This window comes from Lutra lutra, chromosome 2 (genome assembly GCF_902655055.1).
Source record: "Lutra lutra chromosome 2, mLutLut1.2, whole genome shotgun sequence".
NCBI classification, from domain to species: Eukaryota; Metazoa; Chordata; class Mammalia; order Carnivora; family Mustelidae; genus Lutra; species Lutra lutra.
In genome coordinates this window covers 199,949,911-199,969,995 of record NC_062279.1, presented here as the reverse complement: position 1 = coordinate 199,969,995, position 20,085 = coordinate 199,949,911, and the positions used below count along the sequence as shown (strand labels likewise).

Genomic DNA, 20,085 nt, shown 5'->3' with positions numbered 1-20,085 from the left:
AAATACAGAAAAGTTTCTAAAATAGAAAAATAATAATTATGAATGTTTTATAATCATCAGAACATTATTTTTATTCTTTTTCAGTGTTCCAAGAGTCATTGTTTATGCACCACACCCAGTGCTCCATGCAATACGTGCCCTCCTTAATACCGACCACCAGACTCACCAAACCCCCTTCCCTCCTCCCCTCCAAAACCCTCAGTTTGTTTCTCAGAGTCCACAGTCTCTCATGGTTCATCTCCCCCTCCAATCTCCCCAATTCACTTTTCCTTTCCTTCTCCTAATGTCCTCCATGTTATTCCTCATCAGAACATTTGGATCATCAGTTTTTAAAAGTTCCACCCAAAAACAACTCAGCCCAGATAGTTTTATAAGCATGCTTGATCATTCACAGAAAAGATAATTGGCATGTTACATATAATAAAGAGAATATTGTGCTCTACTTCAGAGAATGGAATAGAAGTGGAATAGGAGGAAAAACACTCCCCAGCTCATTTTATAAGGATAATATATTCCTGAAACCAAAATCAGACAGGGACACTATAAGAAAGAAAATCCATGGGCCAATGTTACTCATGAACATAGATGCAAAAATCCATAATATATTCATATATAAAACACTGTATATTATATATTCCATAACTATGTAATAATTATACATAAAGATATAAAAACTATGTATAAAAGAAACTATATTCTACCAGGTTGTAATGTTGGCTCAACAACAGAAAATCTATTACTGTAACTCACCAAGTCAACAGAATAAAAACAAACATGCTTTTATCTGAACAGTCTCAGAAAAAGTATTTGTCATTATCTTCATTAAGGACAGTTACCACATTAAAATCAGATGTAGGATGACAGTGGCTGAGTAGTAAACAGTTTATATTGTCCTCTTTGGTGGTGAAGGAAATATGATTTCAACTTTTTCAGATTTAAATGAGGTCTTCCTAAAATATTACATCAAGGACATGCGTCAACACAAAGTGATCTGTGACTCTGCCAAGTCGGAAATATTAGCTATAATCTAACTCTCACAAAAATTGTCTTGGTTTTGAATCAATTAGTATTTTCAAGTACTATAAAGAAAGTAGGAGGCGATAATGACCACTGTTATGAACATTTACCTTGAGTTTGTGTTCTTTCCTGTTCACGATCACAGCTGTGATTTGCTGGTCCATGAAAATCAGAATGGTAACCAACAAAGCAGGGATGGCAGCTGCAAGGTACACCCACCAGGGGTTTCCTCCAAATGGTGGAACAAACCAACCTCGGTTTGGACTTGTTGGCTTGAAGAAGACAGAGAACATTTTCGAAGTAATATGAAAACATACTATTTGGTGAAAAATCAATGGGAAAGATACAATTTTATTTCTGAAGAGACAACATATTCAAAAACAGAAGCAGTCTTACTTAGAGGTTAAACAAAGATTAGTCACCGAAAACTTCCTGAAGGTGGTCATTTTAAGGCAGTATTTTAAATGAAGGAGAGTAAGAATATAGGTTGAGGGGAAATAGGTAAATGCCATTTTGTGCATTTAGGATGATCTAAGATAAGGACTCAAGATGCAAGACTGATTTAAGTTAAGAGGCACCATAAGAAAAACTCAAATAGTAAAGACACAGGCAAAAAAATGACAAAATGACATTGAATTTTGTCCATGAATTTTGGCAATTATACTGAAGTTGTTTCTACTACTGTCAAATTATAATTGTTTCACAGAATATAAGATAGAAACATCTACAAATATTTGTATATGCTATAATTGAACTTGTTTAAATACTCCTGTCTTTCTTATACATATGGAAAAAGAGCCAGAATAACTGGTTAAATCCTCAGAAATATTACCAAAAATGAAAAATATAATTATTTTTCCAGTTCTCCATCTATCCTCTGTCAGATCATACATCTGTACTACATGGAAAAAGATTTTTTTTTCCTTTCCTTTTCCTAATGCTAAATAATGCAAATAAACCAAAACATTTACTATCTCCACATTTACTATCAAGAAAGTTACTTCTCTGAAGATATATCTGTCTTCCATCCCCCTTTGCTCGTAACTACATCACTGAATCTATACACATCTTACTACCTTTATCAGGTTGAGAACTGGGAAGGGAAGGAACTTTCTCTTGTTCATCAGTGCATTTCAAACCCCCTATAAAGAGCCTAGCTCAAAGCAAACATTCAATAAATATTAATTTAAGTGAACTAATCATTGAATGATTGAAAACTTATCTTTGCTAATGAGTATAAGATGGCAGAGACAGTGCAACAAATAGTTTGTTATACCATAGATACCCCTTCCTCATTAAGTAGTTATTAAGCTAAAACTGCAGTTAGTTAGTTAGCAAGTGTATAGTCTCAATGATGGAGAGAGAGAGGTGAGTAGTGTTCTACAAAACAAGTGGAAGACATAATGAAAAATTACAAAGGGTCATGTAAGAATGACTGAAACGTGAATTTTACCCATTAGGCCTGCACATACCAACAGATCTATAAAATGAATAATTCCTGTATCTTCTTTGTATTAATTAAAATGTACTTTACACACAAATGTGTGTATATGGCAGGTAGTTTGGTAGCAGGAAAAGAGCATTGAATAAGTAATATAATCTTGGGCATTTCCCTTAATCTTTATAAGTTCCAGCATCAATTTCATCAAATCAAGATGATGATAGTTACATTACACCCTAGAATTACTATACGGATCAAGGTGATAAGTTGTATGGAAATACTTTAGCTTATCTTAAATACTCTAAAAATATAAAGCAGAGTTTGTATTTTTCAATAAAAATCAGTATAATGTGAACCTTGCACTTGATCCTAATCAGGCATTAGATTTTAGTGAAGAAATAGACAAAGTGTATACACATGCCTAGCAAAAGACCACTTCTGAAATAAATAGATAATCATACAAAACTAACTCAAAAACATACAACAAAATATAACAGGGAAAGAAAGCCATAGCATCCCAGGAATGACCCAAAGCAGAAGTTCACCTACCTTGAATTCGTTTGGCACAATTAGTTTTGGAGTATCCACACCTACCAGGGCATCTATTACACAAAAGATGAGAATGGACAGGATAATGGCAAAGTCACTGATCAGTTTTCTTGCCTGAAAAAAAATAAAAAAGAAACCAGGGACCTTTTAGCACCAGGTCAATATATTTGCCTGTGTTAGAAATGAGCAAAGTATTCTGCATTGGCGAACGGTTTACAGTAACGCATCACCAGCAAATTAAAGGAGGTGTCTCACTGCAGAGAGATTATTTTTCAAATTGATTTTGCATCACTTTCTCATCTGACCAGACATAATCTACACAGGACAGATCAGAGTGAGTGTGTGTGTGTGTAGGCAGGGGAAGGGAATCACAGATAATATATTCCTGAAATACTGTACAAACACTCTTCCTGTATGCAGCACAAGGATACGTACGTAAGGATGAAATCTCATGGCACACTGTAAAAATCTACACAAAAATAAAGATTTCTGTTTATTATTTGGGAAATAGCACTGTGTGTACAGAGCAAGATAATTCCATGAAGTAATCTGAAAAGACAGCGAATCTAGTAGGAGAGGGGTTACAAGTTCTAGGTGACTGAGTGGACTCAAGACCTCAGAGATGATGGAAGAGAGAAATGTGATGACGTCACTACCTTTGTCAAAGAAAATATTTTTCACTGTAGGCTAGTGCTTAATGTCTCTTGTATGTGGGGCATCTCTTGTTCACCATCTCTTAAGTGTAGCTGCCACCAGTTGACAAACTTGAAGCTTCCAAAGTATCTGCCTCTGGTCAAGACAAGGGCCGGCGTTTATGGGCTGCAGCATTAAACCCAAACTTCTCTAATGCAGTGGGTGCAGGATGGTCATTTCAGAGTCAGCAGGGGAGCATGGGACTACTGGCAGCTCCACTGTGAGATCCAGTGGCCCTGACAATGGCCTCAGAGCCCCACTAGAGCAGAGATATCTGTGTCCCCGTAAGTACATGCACATGGCGGTGTGTAATCTGATCACTGCACAGAATTTACCCAGTGCCTTATACTCTGATTGGTGCTAGGGCTACCGCAGTGAACAACACAGACACAGTCCATGTCCTCGTGAAGGTCGCATACCCAAGGCAGCCTGCTTCTAAGCAAATCAGGGTGGACTCCGCAGTGGTGAAGTTTCCTCAGAGTGAGCAGTCAGAGTCTGGTACCGCTGGATGAAGAGATCAGGCAGGGGCTGAGTACCTACACAGTTCTGTGGGGGCAGACTACTGAAGTCAGATGTTCGGTAGAAACAGAACTGAGGAACGCAAGTACTTGGCAAGTGGATATGCTGAAGGCCATCATCGTGCTCTCTTCTTGACCGCTGCCCAGTGCCAGGAGCCTTGGGTCCTAACCAGCAGCAAGATCAAAGATGGCCCTGTTGGCTAGGAGCTCCTTTCCCTTTGGAAGGGCTGGGTTCTGCTATGCTTAGCTCTCTTAAGGGTACACAGAAGAAGCAGAAAGCCAGCTATGGGCTATGTTAGGGGCAAATTAACATCAACTACACAATAATGTCAAGCACAAAAAGAGGGCAGGGATCAATCTGGGGAGAAAAATAGAGTGCAGCAGGTTTCCGGGTTGGAATATAGTTTCTGGGTTGGATCTCCAGCACATTTGTTTCCTATCTGTAAATATCTAACCTTTCTTAGCTTCAATGACTCCATCTGCAAAATGTAGCCAAAATAATCCATACAACCTCACCAGTGCATTATAAAGAATTAAATAAGATAAGCCATGAAAGTGCTTAACATAACATCTGGAACATAATAAACTCTCCTAATATATGTTAACTGTTATTATTTCATGTTCCATGAGACCTCTTTGGCTGCAGAAACAACTGGAATAACTAAATAATCTACCATCAGGAGGTCTTTAGAAGGGATCATCAATTCCAAGAAACAAGATATAAAAGCCCAGTAATAATATGGAACTGCCACTCAGCTAATTTTGGTTGGAAGTATCTGGAATCCCTGCAGAAAAAGGATGTTTCCCAGGGCTCAGTACTGGGGGGGAAACTCCCATCTCTTAAGCTTTGTGCAAGTAAGTGTTGACACAGGCAGTTCAGAATGGTCTGGCAAAGATGGTCATATGAAACAGGTTCAAGAATATAATAAGATGTTACAACAATCTCTCCAGTCCAGTAGGTTATAAATCATGGGAAGACCAGAGGTCTTTTTGCAAAGGCAAAAAAGAAGTTCTCTCTCTCTTTTTTATCACCCTCCCAGTCCTTATCCAGTAAATCCAATTTGTTGACAATTTAGACATGCTAGAATTTGTTCAAAAGGGGGGAAGAGTTATGAAAAAGACAGTGCTCCTCTTTCTCATAAACAGAAGGGAAGTAGAAGGTAGCAAATGAATCAATCTTCAATTCCCTGCTAGAAAGCCCCAGGGGGCCTTATACCTCTGGCCCTGCAAGGGAACAGACCTATATGACTAGAATCACTACCAGATACCTGGGACATTAGATTCATTCTTACCCTTGCATAAACTGAACACTGAAGTCCTAAACCTGCTTTCAGTAGTTCTCTCCATCTTAATTAATGGCCATTAATTTTTTTCTAAGGCTAAGGCCAAAAACTTTGAACGACCCACATAACTCTTCTCTCTGTCATATCCTACATCTCATAGGTCAGCAAATTACCTTTCAGGATGCTGTCACTTCTCACCACCTCCACTGCTCTCCTGTCCAAGGTACCATTTTATCGCCTGCTTCTTATCTTATCTTCCTGATTCTATACTTGCCCGCCTCCCTTCAGTACATTGTCAGGTAACCCAGAATAGTCATGTTAAAATTCAGGTCAGATTGTGTGGTAGGCAAAATAATGTCCCCTTAAGGATGTAAATAAATATCCTATTTCCTGGAACCTATGAATATGTAATGTTGTGTGGTTAGGAGGAATTAGTACACATACAGAATTAAGGTTGCTAATCAGATGACCTTGAGATTGGGGAAATGACCCAAGATTATTGTGGTAGGTCCAATGTAATCACCAGCATTCTCATAAATGAAAAGGGGAAGCAGAAGAGTCGGTGTCACAGTGATGCACTGTGAGAAAGACTCAACTGGTCATTGCTGGCTTTGAAGATGGAGGAAGGGGCCATGAGCCAAGGAATGTGGCAGGCTCTACAAGCTGAAAAAGGCAAGGGAATGTATTCTCTCCCAGAGCCTCCTGAAAAGACACAGCCCTGTCAACACCTGGACTTTAGAGCACTGAGGCCCATTTTAGCTTCTGACCTCCAGATCTTAAGACAATAAACTTATGTTGTTTTAAGCCCTCATATTTGTAATAATTTCACATACCAGCCATAGGAAACTAAAATAAATAATCTATTTTAGTTATCAGTTTACCTAACTAATACACATGATATATATTTGTGGAAGAAATATAATATATATATATGTGTGTGTGTGTGTGGATGAAATACCATGTATTTGGAAGAAACCCTCAACAATGGTATTCTTGTCAAATGTGGCACTTATGTATATTTATAGTGTAAAACTAGCTTAAGAGACAAATATTAATAAGATTTAGGACAACACTTCTTTAAATTTATGGGGGGAAAAGCTACTTTGTTAGTAATATTGCTTAACTTCATTAAAAATCACAGCCAGGGTGATATGTTCCATATAAAACACTCACTTCTATTTCCCCTTCCTTTTCCTTAAACTGTATAGTACAGTTCAGTTACAGCAGAAATCACTCCTGGAGAGTGTTTATGATCAGACATGCATTTCTAAGATACTAGATCCAGTTTAAACTTCATAGTAAGGAAATTGATTTTTCCCAGAATACTTCTGTATTCAACTCCAAATCCTGTAATTGGAGAAGGCAGGTAAGGGTGCTATTTTAGTAGACTGTTCAACTCTTACCCTATACTAAAATTAAACTTTAATTTGAACAAGGGAAAACTGACAGTAGAACTATAAAGTACCCTAAAAATGTCAAGTGCTCACTAAATATAGCTTTTATTAGATACACTCTAGGACCTGTGAACAAGAGCTTTGACTTTAAGGAGATAAGAATCACTCTCTTGAGGTCCTTCTCACATTTCCAAACACATTTAGAAAAAAAAAAATACATGAATTTCCCTTCATGTATTCTGTTTATTTTACTTTCCATTTTCATCAAACTTGAGCTCTTTCAACAACTCCAAAACAACAACCTTTTATGTGCCAACATATAAATAAAGAAATCAAATTAGAAACCCATAGTTCCTAATTCCCTTCTAGCTCTTCTTGGTAATGAAGTGCCAAAGTTTTCATGAGAAATCTGCTTCCACAAGATTTCGTACTTAATCCTGTGGTTTCGGGAGGTTTCAAATCTAGCTTGGACAGACTTGTGTCTGTCCAACTTGTGGATGTCCTTCCAGCCAAACACTAAGTCCCTCCAGATTCAAACTTCAATATCCTAGGAATATAAACTATGACAATCTGAGTGATTTTTTTTTTTTTTTTCAGGAGAAAGAGAAAAGCTTTATATTTAAATGTTTGTAATAGCATTTTTTTTCCTGCTTTTTGAACAAGGGGTTCCACGTCTGTTTGCACTGGGCACCACGGGTTAGGTGACCGGCCCTGGATCTGCTCCCACTGTTTCTCTAGCGGCAAGCCAGGTGCCTGGCACAGATGATTTCCCGACAAATACTAAGAATGAATGAATGCATCAACCTTCATGAGACAAAGGACTGTGGGTCATTCATCCACTCAGCCACTAAACCCTTTTATGTTCCTTTAGGAGAGAGGCATCAGATAAACAGGAGTCACTGATGGATGGGTAGCCACATAAGCAATGGGCAAGTGTGATGTGGCTTCAGGAGAGTTGAGAGAGGAGTCTTGGTGTGGACTCTGAGAAATTCCAACATTTAAAGGGAAGACAGAAGAGGAGGATTTTGCAAAAGACAGATAAGACAACTCATATACAGCAAGGGCTCGCTACAAAAAAAAAAAAAAAGGTTTATTTTTTAATGGTATACAAATGTGCTAAAATGTAAGAAAATTCCTACCTCCATCCATAAATAAGGCAAAAAAACGTGTGTTTCAACTAAGATCCTTTTATATCAACTGGTTTTGAGCACTTTTATTTTTATTTACCATTTTTTTAATTATAAGAATGACGAGGAAAAAAATTTCTGTTCTATTACAAAATTAATTATCAAGTATCTCAACTAATCTAATAAGAAACACTAAGAAACAAGCTTACATATTTAAACTATCAAAGCAAAAAAGAAATTACACGGATGGGAAGAGAAGTTCAAATAACCATACACTGTTTGTTTTCTTGTTCTGGGGCAAAACCAACCTAATAAACTACTATAAACAGACTCTTCATGAAGGATGGTACTTATTAATTATTAAGAGAGTCCTAATCATGGAGACACCAGCAGGGAGAAGCTAGTTCATTTACAGGAGAAAAAAATGAATTTGGTTTCTCTGAAGCCCAAAGGACATTTGGTTTTCACTTTGCGAGGGCTGCAACTGCTCCTAAGTTAAGCAGGGAAAGGCTGTGGGCCTGCGGAGCAGCTCTCAATGGATGGGGCTGTTACAGAGACAAGGACAGCAGCAGGCACCCTGTGGGTTCTCGATAAAAAATGAATTCATGATGTCAATTCCTCTCACGACGCTGGTGCTTGGAAACTGCTAAAAACAGTGGAAAAAAGCATTTATTGTAGAAGAGAAAAAGTATACCAGACAAATATGTGCCTTTTGGCAACCATGAAAAGGCACAAAATACCATGAGAATTTTGAAATTTGATCCCCCTCCACCAGTCCAAGCAGAGCACTATAAAAGAAACAAGCATTGATATCAGTATAGCAATCATAATATGCTGTACTTTGAATCAATAATACCCACTATAGTTAGAATTCAATAAAAGGAAAGTCTGATTTAGGCTCCAGGATTTTAATGCTGTGAATTCTAGAGTCAGAGATCCAGGGAACAAAGAAGGGAATTGGATTGGGCACTTCCTCTGGGTGGTGCTTAGAGCTTCCCGATGGAAGTCTACCTTTAAAAAAATTGTTTTTCCAAACATGGAACAGAGGGGAGTAGGCCTACGAAGTCTTTGAGCAGGAATGCTAGTGAGACTTCAGCCCACTCGGGCCTCTTCCTGCATCCTGCTTCAAAACTGAGCAGCAGAACAAAAAAACCTAGTAAGTGTATGCCAGAAGCAAATGATCAAATCCTATGGGACATGCTGTGTCTCAATCTGGCCACTATATTCTAAGTAGAAAGTGAAAATATGGAGCTGATCCAGAGATGGGTAACCAGAGGAATAGGATTCTGAAAAACACTGCATAAAAAATGATGGTAGGCCTCAAGAAGTTGTTGGGAGACCTGTCTTCAAATATGTAAAATCTGTCACAGGGAAGTACGACTGACTTGTTCGGTGTAGCTTCCAAGGGCGAGGGCAGACCCCGCAGACAGAGGCTGTGGCAGGGAAGATCTGTGTTTCTATCAGGAATGCCTTCAGAGATATGAGTTCCTGTTCTAGGAGGCCTTCAAGCAGCCCACAGATGACTCCTTTGTCAGGAGTAAGAGACAGTACTGGACTAGATGGTATTTGAAGTCCTAACACTAAAAGGCAATGATTAAGACCCAATTATCAAAATTTCTTGGCTCTCTAATAGGATCTTTTGATATATTCCCCAAAAAACATTATAATAAAGAGTTCCAGGGGTGCCTGGGTGGTTCAGTGGGTTAAGCATCTGCCTTGGGCTCAGGTCATGATCCCAGGGTCCTGGGATCAAGCCCCTATCAGGCTCCCTGCTCCACAGAAAGCCTGCTTTTCCCTTTCACATTCCTCTTGCTTGTGTTCCCTTTCTCCTGTCTTTCTGTCAAATAAATTTAAAAAATTAAAATAAAAATTTTTTAAAAATAAATAAAATGTTCAGGGGTGCCTGAGTGGCTCAGTCAGTTAAGCATCCGACTCTTGATTTTGGCTCAGGTGGGGAATTGAGCCCCACCTCGGCGTTGCACTCAGTGGGAGTCTGAGATTCCCTCTCTCCCTCTGCCTTTCTCCCACACTGCACAGCTTGCTCTGTCTCTAAAATAAATAAATTATCTTAAAAAAAGAAAGAAGAGTTAAGAAGAAAGGTGATTTTATAATTATATTAAGGTATAAAAATTGAAGTTTTAAAGAGAATAATTAAGTCATATATATAAATGAGATAATCTGGAAATGGAGCAGGAGGCCATTTTGTGTTAAGGAATGGATTTCAATGCTGATGACTTTTCTATGATGGGCAAGTAAGCTGAAAGTGTTTAGGACCACAAAGTACCAGGGTCAAAATTAGTGTCCATAGACTGCTTGAGTGCCATCATTAAAAGCTCTCAAAAAACACTTGGTTGATCAGTGCTCCCAACCTTATTTTTCCTAGGGCTCATTTCAGGATGGCTGCCTTTTTTGTCGTATATCCATATGAACTGAAGTATTTATAAACTTTGTTAATGTTTAAGAGGTTGAGTTGGGCTTATAATCAAATATCCCTTTGCACTCTTAAGAAAAAAATACAAAAATCAATTTTGGATTAAACAAATTTGACTTTGAAAATTATATTCCTTGGTACAAAATAATACAAGAATTTGAAAACCTGATTCACCTTCACTGACAACAAAGTTATTTTCTGAATTAGTTTCAATGCAATGATGTGGTCTGCTGTTTCTGTAAGAACCAGCCAGATGTCACCCAGCATTACTAACACTAGAATAGGACAGAGAATACATGCCCTTTATTTCTTCCTAATTTTTGGATATGTTATTTGTTTTAATTTGATAGTTTTTCCCATTCACCAGAGACTTTCTGGAAGAAAAAGAAAACAAATAGGGATGTCACCTGATTCTTATAAAGAATTGTTTACCAACTAAATACATCCAACTTTAATAGAACTGTCACAGGCCAAAATGTCAACTATAAGTCATGGAAATACAGCAAATTGTGGAAGTCTAGACTGTGTTTCACATGGATAAAAACTAAATGTGTCACCTAACTATAATGCTCATTATATTTCTGTTGAAATCCCTGAAGACCTGTACTTTTATTCTCATCCATAAAGCCAGTTCCTCAAAGACCACCATATACTTAGGATACAGGAAAGCATCAAAGTGTGATTCCACAGAAGACAGTAAGTGTGAATGGAGCAGAAGAATCAAAACGAGTCACACTCATTTGAAAACCCAAAAATCTAACTTACTCAACAAATATATACTTAGTTCCTATTAGAGGCCAGGCGCATGAATTACCTGTCTTTGTATCCTAGTATTGTATTAAGCACACATTAGGGTCATGGTATTTTTTTTAAAGATTTTTATTTATTTATTTGACAGACAGAGATCACAAGTAGACAGAGAGGCAGGCAGAGAGAGAGGAAGGGAAGCAGGCTTCCCGCTGAGCAGAGAGCCCAATGCGGACCTCGATCCCAGGATCCTGGGATCATGACCTGAGCCAAAGGCAGAGGCTTCAACCCACTGAGCCACCCAGGTGCCCCGGTATTTTTTTTTTTAATATTGAATGAATATACTAATTAATTATAGAATACTGATTTTTTTTAAAAAGGATATCAAAGAACCTTCTGCTCAAGTGTCATCTAAATAAAGTGTAGAAAGTGTCACAGCTGTTGATGTTACCTGGAATTTACTTTACTTAACTGACAAGAGCAATCAGAAGGCATATTAAAAAAAGAATCTTGGGGCACCTGGGTGGCTCAGTCGGTTAAGCATCTGCCTTGATTTCTGCTCAGGCCATGATTTCAGGGTTATGAAATCAAGCCCCAGCTTTGCTGGGCATGGATCCTGCTTAAGATTCTCTCTTTCCCCTTTCCTTTGCCCTCCTCTCTCTCTTTCCCTTCAAAGAAAGAAAGAGAGACAGAGAGAGAAGGGAAGAGGAGAAAATAAAATGAAAAGTAGAAAAGAAAAGAAAAAAGAAATCCTACCAATATGTCGATTCACATGAAGGTCAAAACTGTTACTTATTCTAACAGGGGGGGAAAAGATGAAATTAAGTGATTCCTTAAGAAAGACATTTTCATGTCAATTATATGCATCAGCCAGCCACACTATATTTGACTATATATCAAAGTACCAATAAATTTCGCCTAATTCAGAGATTCTACAGCTTTATGAGTTCTACTACCACTAATCACAATCTACTGCTAATTACACTCCTGCTCTAAGCTCCTGCTTCCACTTTACCAGTACAGAGGCAGGGGTGGCATCTCTGTTGCGTGCATATGATCACTTGTTGGCATGGCACTCTGGAAGAGCATTTCAGGTTGATGCCCTAAGCCATGTGCCACAGAAGATCACAGATGATGCTGTCATGTTCCTATAGAAAGCTCTGATGCCAAAAGCCTCAAGTCTTTTTGACCAAAGACTTGAGGCTGATGTAACAGACCAATAACTGCATGGGGTAATATGAGGTAACAGTCTGATGCACCCCTCTAAAAAGAATGGGGAGTGCAGAGAACACAGGAAGTGGAGTGCTGGTATTCCATTCACATTCCCCTCGGCACTAGGGCTCTCTGGACATCCCTGATATACAAATTAAATTCCTGACAGGCAGGCTAGCAAACTCTTTTACCTCAAGTGCTCATACTGATGGATTGCCGCTAGCCTCCTGGGGAGAGAAAGTATGGATAACTGACCCTGGTCTTGGCCAAGGTAATGACTGAACTAGGTCATTGACTGAACTAGGGGGATAGAAATGTTAGTATAAGGGAGAGAGATTTGAGCAGGATAGTCAAGGGGACTGTGACAAGTTTAATTTGATTAAAAAAAAAACTTAGATAAATGTAAGAAATATCACCTTTTATCACACCAGATCTATTTTGTACACCTTGTCACCATGCTCTTGCTTTGGGAGATGGGCCTGCATGGTCTTCAGTAGGTTCCCTTGCTCTCCAGCTGGGTTTAGTCTGGAGCAGCGTGGGAAGGCCATCAGAGGGAAAAGAGAGATCAAGGTACTTATTCCCCAGGCTTTATCGCTATGAGGTTGCCTCAGGCTGGCGACATCCCTCAGTCCAAGGTCACAGCAGCTCCCAGGACAGTTTTCTCCAGCCTTTTCTCTTCTTCTGGGTTCCAGCAACCACTCCTTTGGCACAACATTTGGGCCAGGGATAGATAGTAACAACCCCACTGTTATGAGTACTGGACACTACACTCTCCCTTGTGGATCCCCTAAACCTAACTGCACTTTTGTAAATAATGCTTTAGTGGACCTTTCAAATCATCCCATCCAAGTGCATAATTTATTTCCTGCTGAGACTCACTGATCGACCAATTATGATCCTGAGATTTTGATCTTGGGTGGCTGTGAGGATAGATGATATTATTAGCCGAGATAAGGAATACAGGAAGATGAGTCTGTTCAAATGTGGAAAGAAAAACCATGTAACTAACACTGTCAGTGAACAGCAGTGCTAGTAGTACATTCTACAGCTTCTGGGTTCTCACATCTGCACTTTGTCCATGAAACGCAGCATTCATCTCTACTTCACTGCATCCCACCAGTCATCAAGGATGGAGTACTGAGTCTGCGTCCAGGATTGTGTTAACCAATGTGAGGAATCCTATAGAAGTAAAACAGTTTTCTAGCAGTTTACAGTCTGAACTAACCTACAAATGTTTAGAAATGAGCATGCAAAAGACAAACGGCTGGGCCAGCTAAAGGAAAAGAGGGTATTTTGTATGACAAGGGTACTGCCATCCAGCATTAGTGTTCTGTTTCATGTGAATGGTTGGTGTGAGCGAGGAAGTCGTAACAGCTGGTTGATTCTTGTCACAGAAGTCGAGGATTGTCTAATTTACTCTGTTTAAGCATACAAGTTGTAACTGTAGAACGTAATATGTAAGCATAAGAATCTATTAACCTATCGGTTCCTGCCTATAGAGACCACCCTTCCAAATGACAGCTTAAATCCAAACATATTTTGGCAAATAAAAGAGTGAAAAATATGTTATTAGTCGTGCATATATGAATTTATGTATGGATTGCTACTGTTTAGCTGTAAATATAAAGTGAGTAGGAGAGATGACAGTCTGAAGCCTATACACCTCAACATAGCTCCTCAGAAATCACATATATTTTTTTCCTGCTTATGTTATGATTGCTATACACAATTCTAAAGTATGCTGGGAAACCTCTTCATAGGGATTGAATAACCAGAATACCATCATTATTCTATTTTCATATGCTGATGACTTTTTCAGCAGCATTTATCAACACTGAGAAATGACTACTTGGGCTCTTATAAGGGGAAATTTCCTTTAAGTCTGAAGAGCTGTTATCAGTTTGGGAGTTCTTGTTGGAAGAAAAAGGTGATGCCTACATAGGCAATTGAAATGATCTTTATTCATCTTAAGGTCAAAACTAGCTTATTTTGCAAATTACAACTTACAATTGCTTCATAAATTTTCTACTTTTCACCTACTATGTCTATATAATTTCAGACTTTAGCAAATGGAAGAGATAAAAAGGGTGATAATTCCCAAGATGTGAGCCAAAGAGAGAGAGAGAGACAGAAAGGTCTAATGAATTAATAACTAATAAGGAAAAACCTCAACAGGGAAGAAGAAATCATCCTCAAAGACATTTTACCCAAGGCATCTGGCCTACACAACACTACACCGTTAGCATGTAGTCTTCCCGAGTGTGAACTAGTGTTAGGAGCTCAAATATCTTCCAGGATGGGCAGTTAATCTGAACATACAGAGCAGTCAAGTCTTAGACAATTGAGAGTTATGAGGACAGTAACTACCTGAAAAATAGAGGTTCCATCTAAGGCCTCAAGCAGGTGCATGTGTGTGTGTTTATATAAACTATCATCTAAACAGAGAATGGCCATAGGCTAAATTCTGCCTGTTGACCACCATTTTGCAACGCCTGTTTTAGACACATTAAGTTGAATACTTCTACATTTCACTTTGTGAAAATTTTTCATTCCTTGGCCCAGCTAGTTTGGGACATCTCATTATTGCTATGGTCTTAGTGTTGTGTCCCCCATCAAATTCTTATGTTGAGATCCTAACACTCCAAAAAGATTGTATTAGGAGGTGGTACCTTCAGGAGGTGCTTAGGTCGTAAGGGTGGAAGCTTCATGAATAAGTTTAGTGTTTTTATAAAAGAGGCCCGACAGAGAGCCCTAACTCTTCCTCCATGCTTGGACACAGTGAAAAGGGACTGGCTATGAGCCAGGAGGAGGGCCCTCACTCAACCTTGCTGGTACCTGACCTTGGACTTTCCAGCCTCCAGAACCATAAGAAATAAATTTCTGTGGTTTATAAGCCACCTAGTCTGTGGTATTTTGTTATAGCAGCTCAAACAGACTAAAAACAATTATCAATCCTTCCTTTTATTTTCAATTTTATAAGAAAAATCAATTTTTTTAAGAAAAAGTCAAAAAAATTCCTAGGTGTGAATATATTAAGCTTCATTCTGTAGGAAATGAAAGAATAATTTCAGCAACTCTATCTCGTGTCTTCTAAAATCTTTCCACTCCTTCCATACAAAACACAAGGGGAGAAATTTCATGAGATTCCGGTTGCAAAGAGCAGCTCGTTGATAAAAATCAGGTATAATCAAGATTACCTAAGAAATACTGGCATCCTAAACACTGAGGACTGAACTGCAAAGCAAAGGATTATCTTAATTTCACTCTGCAGGTAAAAAAACAAAATGCCATTAACTAAATGTTGGTCTTATCTTGTAGTCTCTCCACGAACCACAGTTTTGACTTTACGTTCACCCAAGCATATTAACGGGAGACAGGATGTCTGCACAGCCCAGCTCAATTATCTGTTTTTCTGTTCTACAGCATTCATCATTATGGGAAGAAAATTTTGGCTCAGATGATGGTCCTATCTTGTACCAATACTGGTATAAATTTACTCCCACAGCCCATAATTCAACTACTAAATTACCACATGTACAGCTCATGAATTAGAAATTCTACCTCAAAATTCCTTGCTAGTATGAAAAGTGTTTGCTTATGTACTTTAAAACTATGGATTTAAAAGGTCTTTTCTTACTCATGCATTTTTAGATATTAGAATACATTCCAGTTTTTCCTTCAGTACAATAAGAATAATGATAGAATTTATGACAGAATTATGTGAGCAAAATTCTTGAAAGTCTTTTCAAAGCTGGACATTAATTAGATTAAAAATACATAATATGCACATAGACAAAAACTAGATATCAATGTTTTAATGCACAAAATTGTATTGTGAAAGCTGAATTACAGGAGACTTTTTAATTCTATAACATTGTATTATTGTTAATACAGTATATATTCAGTGAAAGGTATTTAAAGCTCAGGTACTTACCGTGGTTGGAAAATAACGGCTAGTTTTGAATTTTTTCAGAGCCATAGAAGAGGTGTAGGTGCCCAAGAAGAGGATGAAAGACATGAGTGTGATATCGGGAACAAAATCACAGTTGTTCCCCACGAGCTTTCCTCCATATTTCAAACATTTCTTCGTTGACAAAAACGCCCAGTCAAAGGTAGCATTATGGTACTGAAGAGGAAAAACATGAAAATTTTTCTAGAAAGCACCCACGCAAAAAAAGCAGTATTTGATATCTGATGGGCTCTGTAGGGATTAGCTAGAAGTCTCTGCCCAACATCTGGTGGGCAACCACTGGAGGGCGAAACCTGAGGAAGTGTTAATAGACTCACAGGTAAGGGAGGCCAGGAGGCTAGCGATGACTGAAAATACAATGCAAATGATGCAATCTGTTAGCTAGGTTGAGCTACAGTCCTACAATCATCCATTTATTCAACAGAAAACAAACCACAAAATCCTTCTTTCCTGTCAACCTTCCTGAGAGTAAACTGAGACACACTAATATCCAAAATGTGAGACTCTCTGAAACACCTTTGTTGTTCAAAAAGTACTTTCTTTTGTAGTCCACAGTTTCTTTGCATTCAAGTTGATGGCCCTATGGTCAATGCTCTCTAAAAGCTTTATTAGGCTAACCATGAACTTACTCAGCACTTTCGCAAATGAGCTATTTCTTTTCTAAATCACTAGAGACTAGTGGTTTACGGAATTAGATGGTAAAAATGCTGATGGTCCCTGCTTTTTCAATTGCATATCCTGATAAAATATAGCTTTTTTTTCTTGTTGACTCCAGGTCAGCTTCATGAGTAGCCAGTAGTGGAATACTCTGTAATGGGCTATGGAGTTGTGTGGGGGATATCTAATCTATCCCAATGTTATATGACCTCAAGTTCATGGGTCAATTTTCAAATTTTCTTCTATCTCATGAATTGCTATTGGGTTGTTGGTACTTCTTGAAGCAACTAACTCCTGTTCCTATTTCTTGTTTCTAATATGCAGGAGAATCTTTTTGCTAGCATGGTGGGTAAGGCCAGAGTACTCATTTCCTAGCTGTTCAGTTTTAGTTGCCACCAGCTCACACCTGCCTCCTTCTCTAGAGAACTGCCTTCAGTCATGTAAGAGCTTCCTCACCTAAAATGTGATGCCCTCTTGCAGCCACTTAGAGACCAATACTAAATGGGATGCAGACTACAGTTCCCCTAAATATGTTGAAAATCATATGTAATAGTGTTTGGAAGGTGATTTAGTCATGACAATGGAGCCTTCATGAATGAGTTCGTGTCTCTATAAAACAGACCCCAGAGAGCTCCCTTGTTTCATCTAACATATGAAGACGCAATGAGAAGAAGGTTGTCTAGGAACCAGGAAGTGAGTCCTCATCGGACACTGAATCTGCCAGTGCCGTGATCTTGGACTTCCTCTCGGCTCCAAGGCTAATGATTATGTCACATGTTAACAGAAGAGTTATTTGAGAATACCTTGCAAATAAATATGGAAAGATAAATTTCTCCTGTCCTTTGGAGCAAGAGTTCTATCTCACACCAAACATATCATCAATATACATTACTATTCAATGAATTATCTTGATGTAAGTACCCTAGTCATAAAATATCACACATGTAAAAGAAAGATTTCTGGCCAGAAAGAGTTCATATTTTTATAGAGCTCAAAAGATAAAGTGCTTACATAAGTCAATAAAAATATAAACTCTAGATCTTTCCCTGAAATATTTTTTTCTGTATTAGTTTCAACTTATAAACAGCTGAGTTACATAATTATTCTTTTATCAAACTCTTCTTCTGAGGGGTGATTAATCATGTCTCATCTTGTTTTTCAGATTTCTGCATATGGATGTTTTTAGCAGAACACATTTAAAGTTTAGAGGTCATAATAGGTAACAGATTTCTTTGTTTTCAAATCAGCAAAAATTTACCATAATATCACTTTAATATCAATGACAATGACTTTAATATCAGCAGACTCCTTCTTTATAATCCAAAAAAGTAATCTGTGTTAAGACAATCCCAACAGGCAATTTTTATTGATTTTCTTACAGAGATTCAGGATGAGGCGAAAAACAATACACATGTACATAAAAATGAGAGATACGTTTTCTCATTTATATCAACCTAAAATGCCAGTATCACTATTTCGTAAGCCCCAAATGATTCTATGTATCATCATGCAGACAATTTAGCTTCCAAAACACCTAAGGACTTTAATACAAAAACTTCAGGGTAGTTTGCATAGATCTCTCAGGATATATATATGTGAAATTTCCCACTCCCATAAAAGTTTACCACTAGTGTATAAATAATTCTATTTGAATATCACTGAAGAGGTGTCTATATTTTTGTGTTATTTCAGTGTTCTTATTCCATAAAGCTAATATCAATGAAGATTATCTCCATTGGACTTGAGGAAGCACTGATATCACAAACAAACTAAACATTAAGACAAAGCATGGCTCATCTATTAATGGTGTATATATGTAAATCTGAAAAGTAAAATTTTAGACAAATGGCTAATAATTTAATTGTCACAGATACTATTTATAAAACTTCTACCCCAATATATCTCATTTTGTTATCTACGAAACAGAAACTTTTGGGTACAAATGATATTTTTACTTCAAAGATCCATTTCACTTTGCCTATGTAAAGGGAACATAAAAAAGAAACTGTACAGATTTTAGTTACCACTTGCTATAACCCAATAGTTTTCAAATTTTAATTATCAGTGAAATGCTTCTTCATGTAAAATTTACCTGAAATCCTAATATTTAAAACTGAGCTATTCTGTGATATATAGTTAAGAGGCATTGAGCTTCTCTATCTTAATACCCCTAATCTACCTCAAAGCACATTGCTGAGTTGTCTCTCAGGAATCCTAGCTTAGTCTGTAGGGAAGACTGCTTTAAAAACAATGCTGTCTTATTAAAAGTTATCTATATCTGGGGCACCTGGGTGGCTCAGTCAGTTAAGCATCTGCCTTCAGCTCAGGTCACTATCCCGGAGTCCAGGGATCGAGCCCCTCATCGGGCTCCTGCTCAGCAGGGGGTCTGCTTCCCCCTCTCCCTCTGTTCCTCCTCACCCACCATGTGTACTCTCTTTCTCCCTCTCTCAAATAAATAAATAAAATCTTAAAAAATAAATAAATATTATCTATATCTATCACTTATAAGTTGTCTCAAATTGCCATGAGTAGTTTAACCCAAGACTGATCAAAAGATATTCCACAGGCCAAACTCAGCCCATGTCCTATTTTCATAAATAAGGTTTTTTGAAACACAATCATGCTCATTTCTTTACATAATGTTCATCACTGTATTTGTGTTATAATGCAGTGTTGAGTAATTTCAACAACAACCAGATATCTGACTCATAAATCCTAAAATATATACTCTCTGGTCCTTTACAGTAAAAGTTTATCTTCCTTGATTTAATTTCTTATCTAAGACTCCTATATTACTTTCTATTATCCTTTTAAATAAAAATTTCATGCTTCATTCATGCTAGTACATTACACATTTTGTTTGACAGCTTTTCATACTTTACATTATCATTTCATGGATAGTGTTTTTGATACTGGTTGATTCACTGTAAACAGTTGTGGTTTTGATCATTTGTATTTTCAAATTGTGGTAAGTCATAGAAAAAACAAAAAGATGTAAATAATTCTTCCCCAGGTTCATACAACTCCCAAAGAATTTACCTGACAT

At 37.7% G+C, this 20,085-nt stretch overlaps 1 protein-coding gene across 4 annotated transcripts in view; it reads right to left on the bottom strand.

Annotated features, from left to right (window-relative positions):
• The window catches only part of SLC4A4 (solute carrier family 4 member 4), a 355,406-nt gene that overhangs the window by 36,418 nt on the left and 298,903 nt on the right, over positions 1–20,085 (bottom strand). For all 4 annotated transcript variants that reach the window (XM_047719486.1, XM_047719487.1, XM_047719484.1 and 1 more), the window contains exons 16-18: positions 16,347–16,538; positions 3,008–3,121; positions 1,128–1,289 (exon numbers count right to left, since the gene is read on the bottom strand). In XM_047719486.1, the coding sequence (XP_047575442.1) occupies positions 1,128–1,289; positions 3,008–3,121; positions 16,347–16,538 (468 nt within the window). The remainder of the gene's footprint in view (positions 1–1,127; positions 1,290–3,007; positions 3,122–16,346; positions 16,539–20,085) is intronic.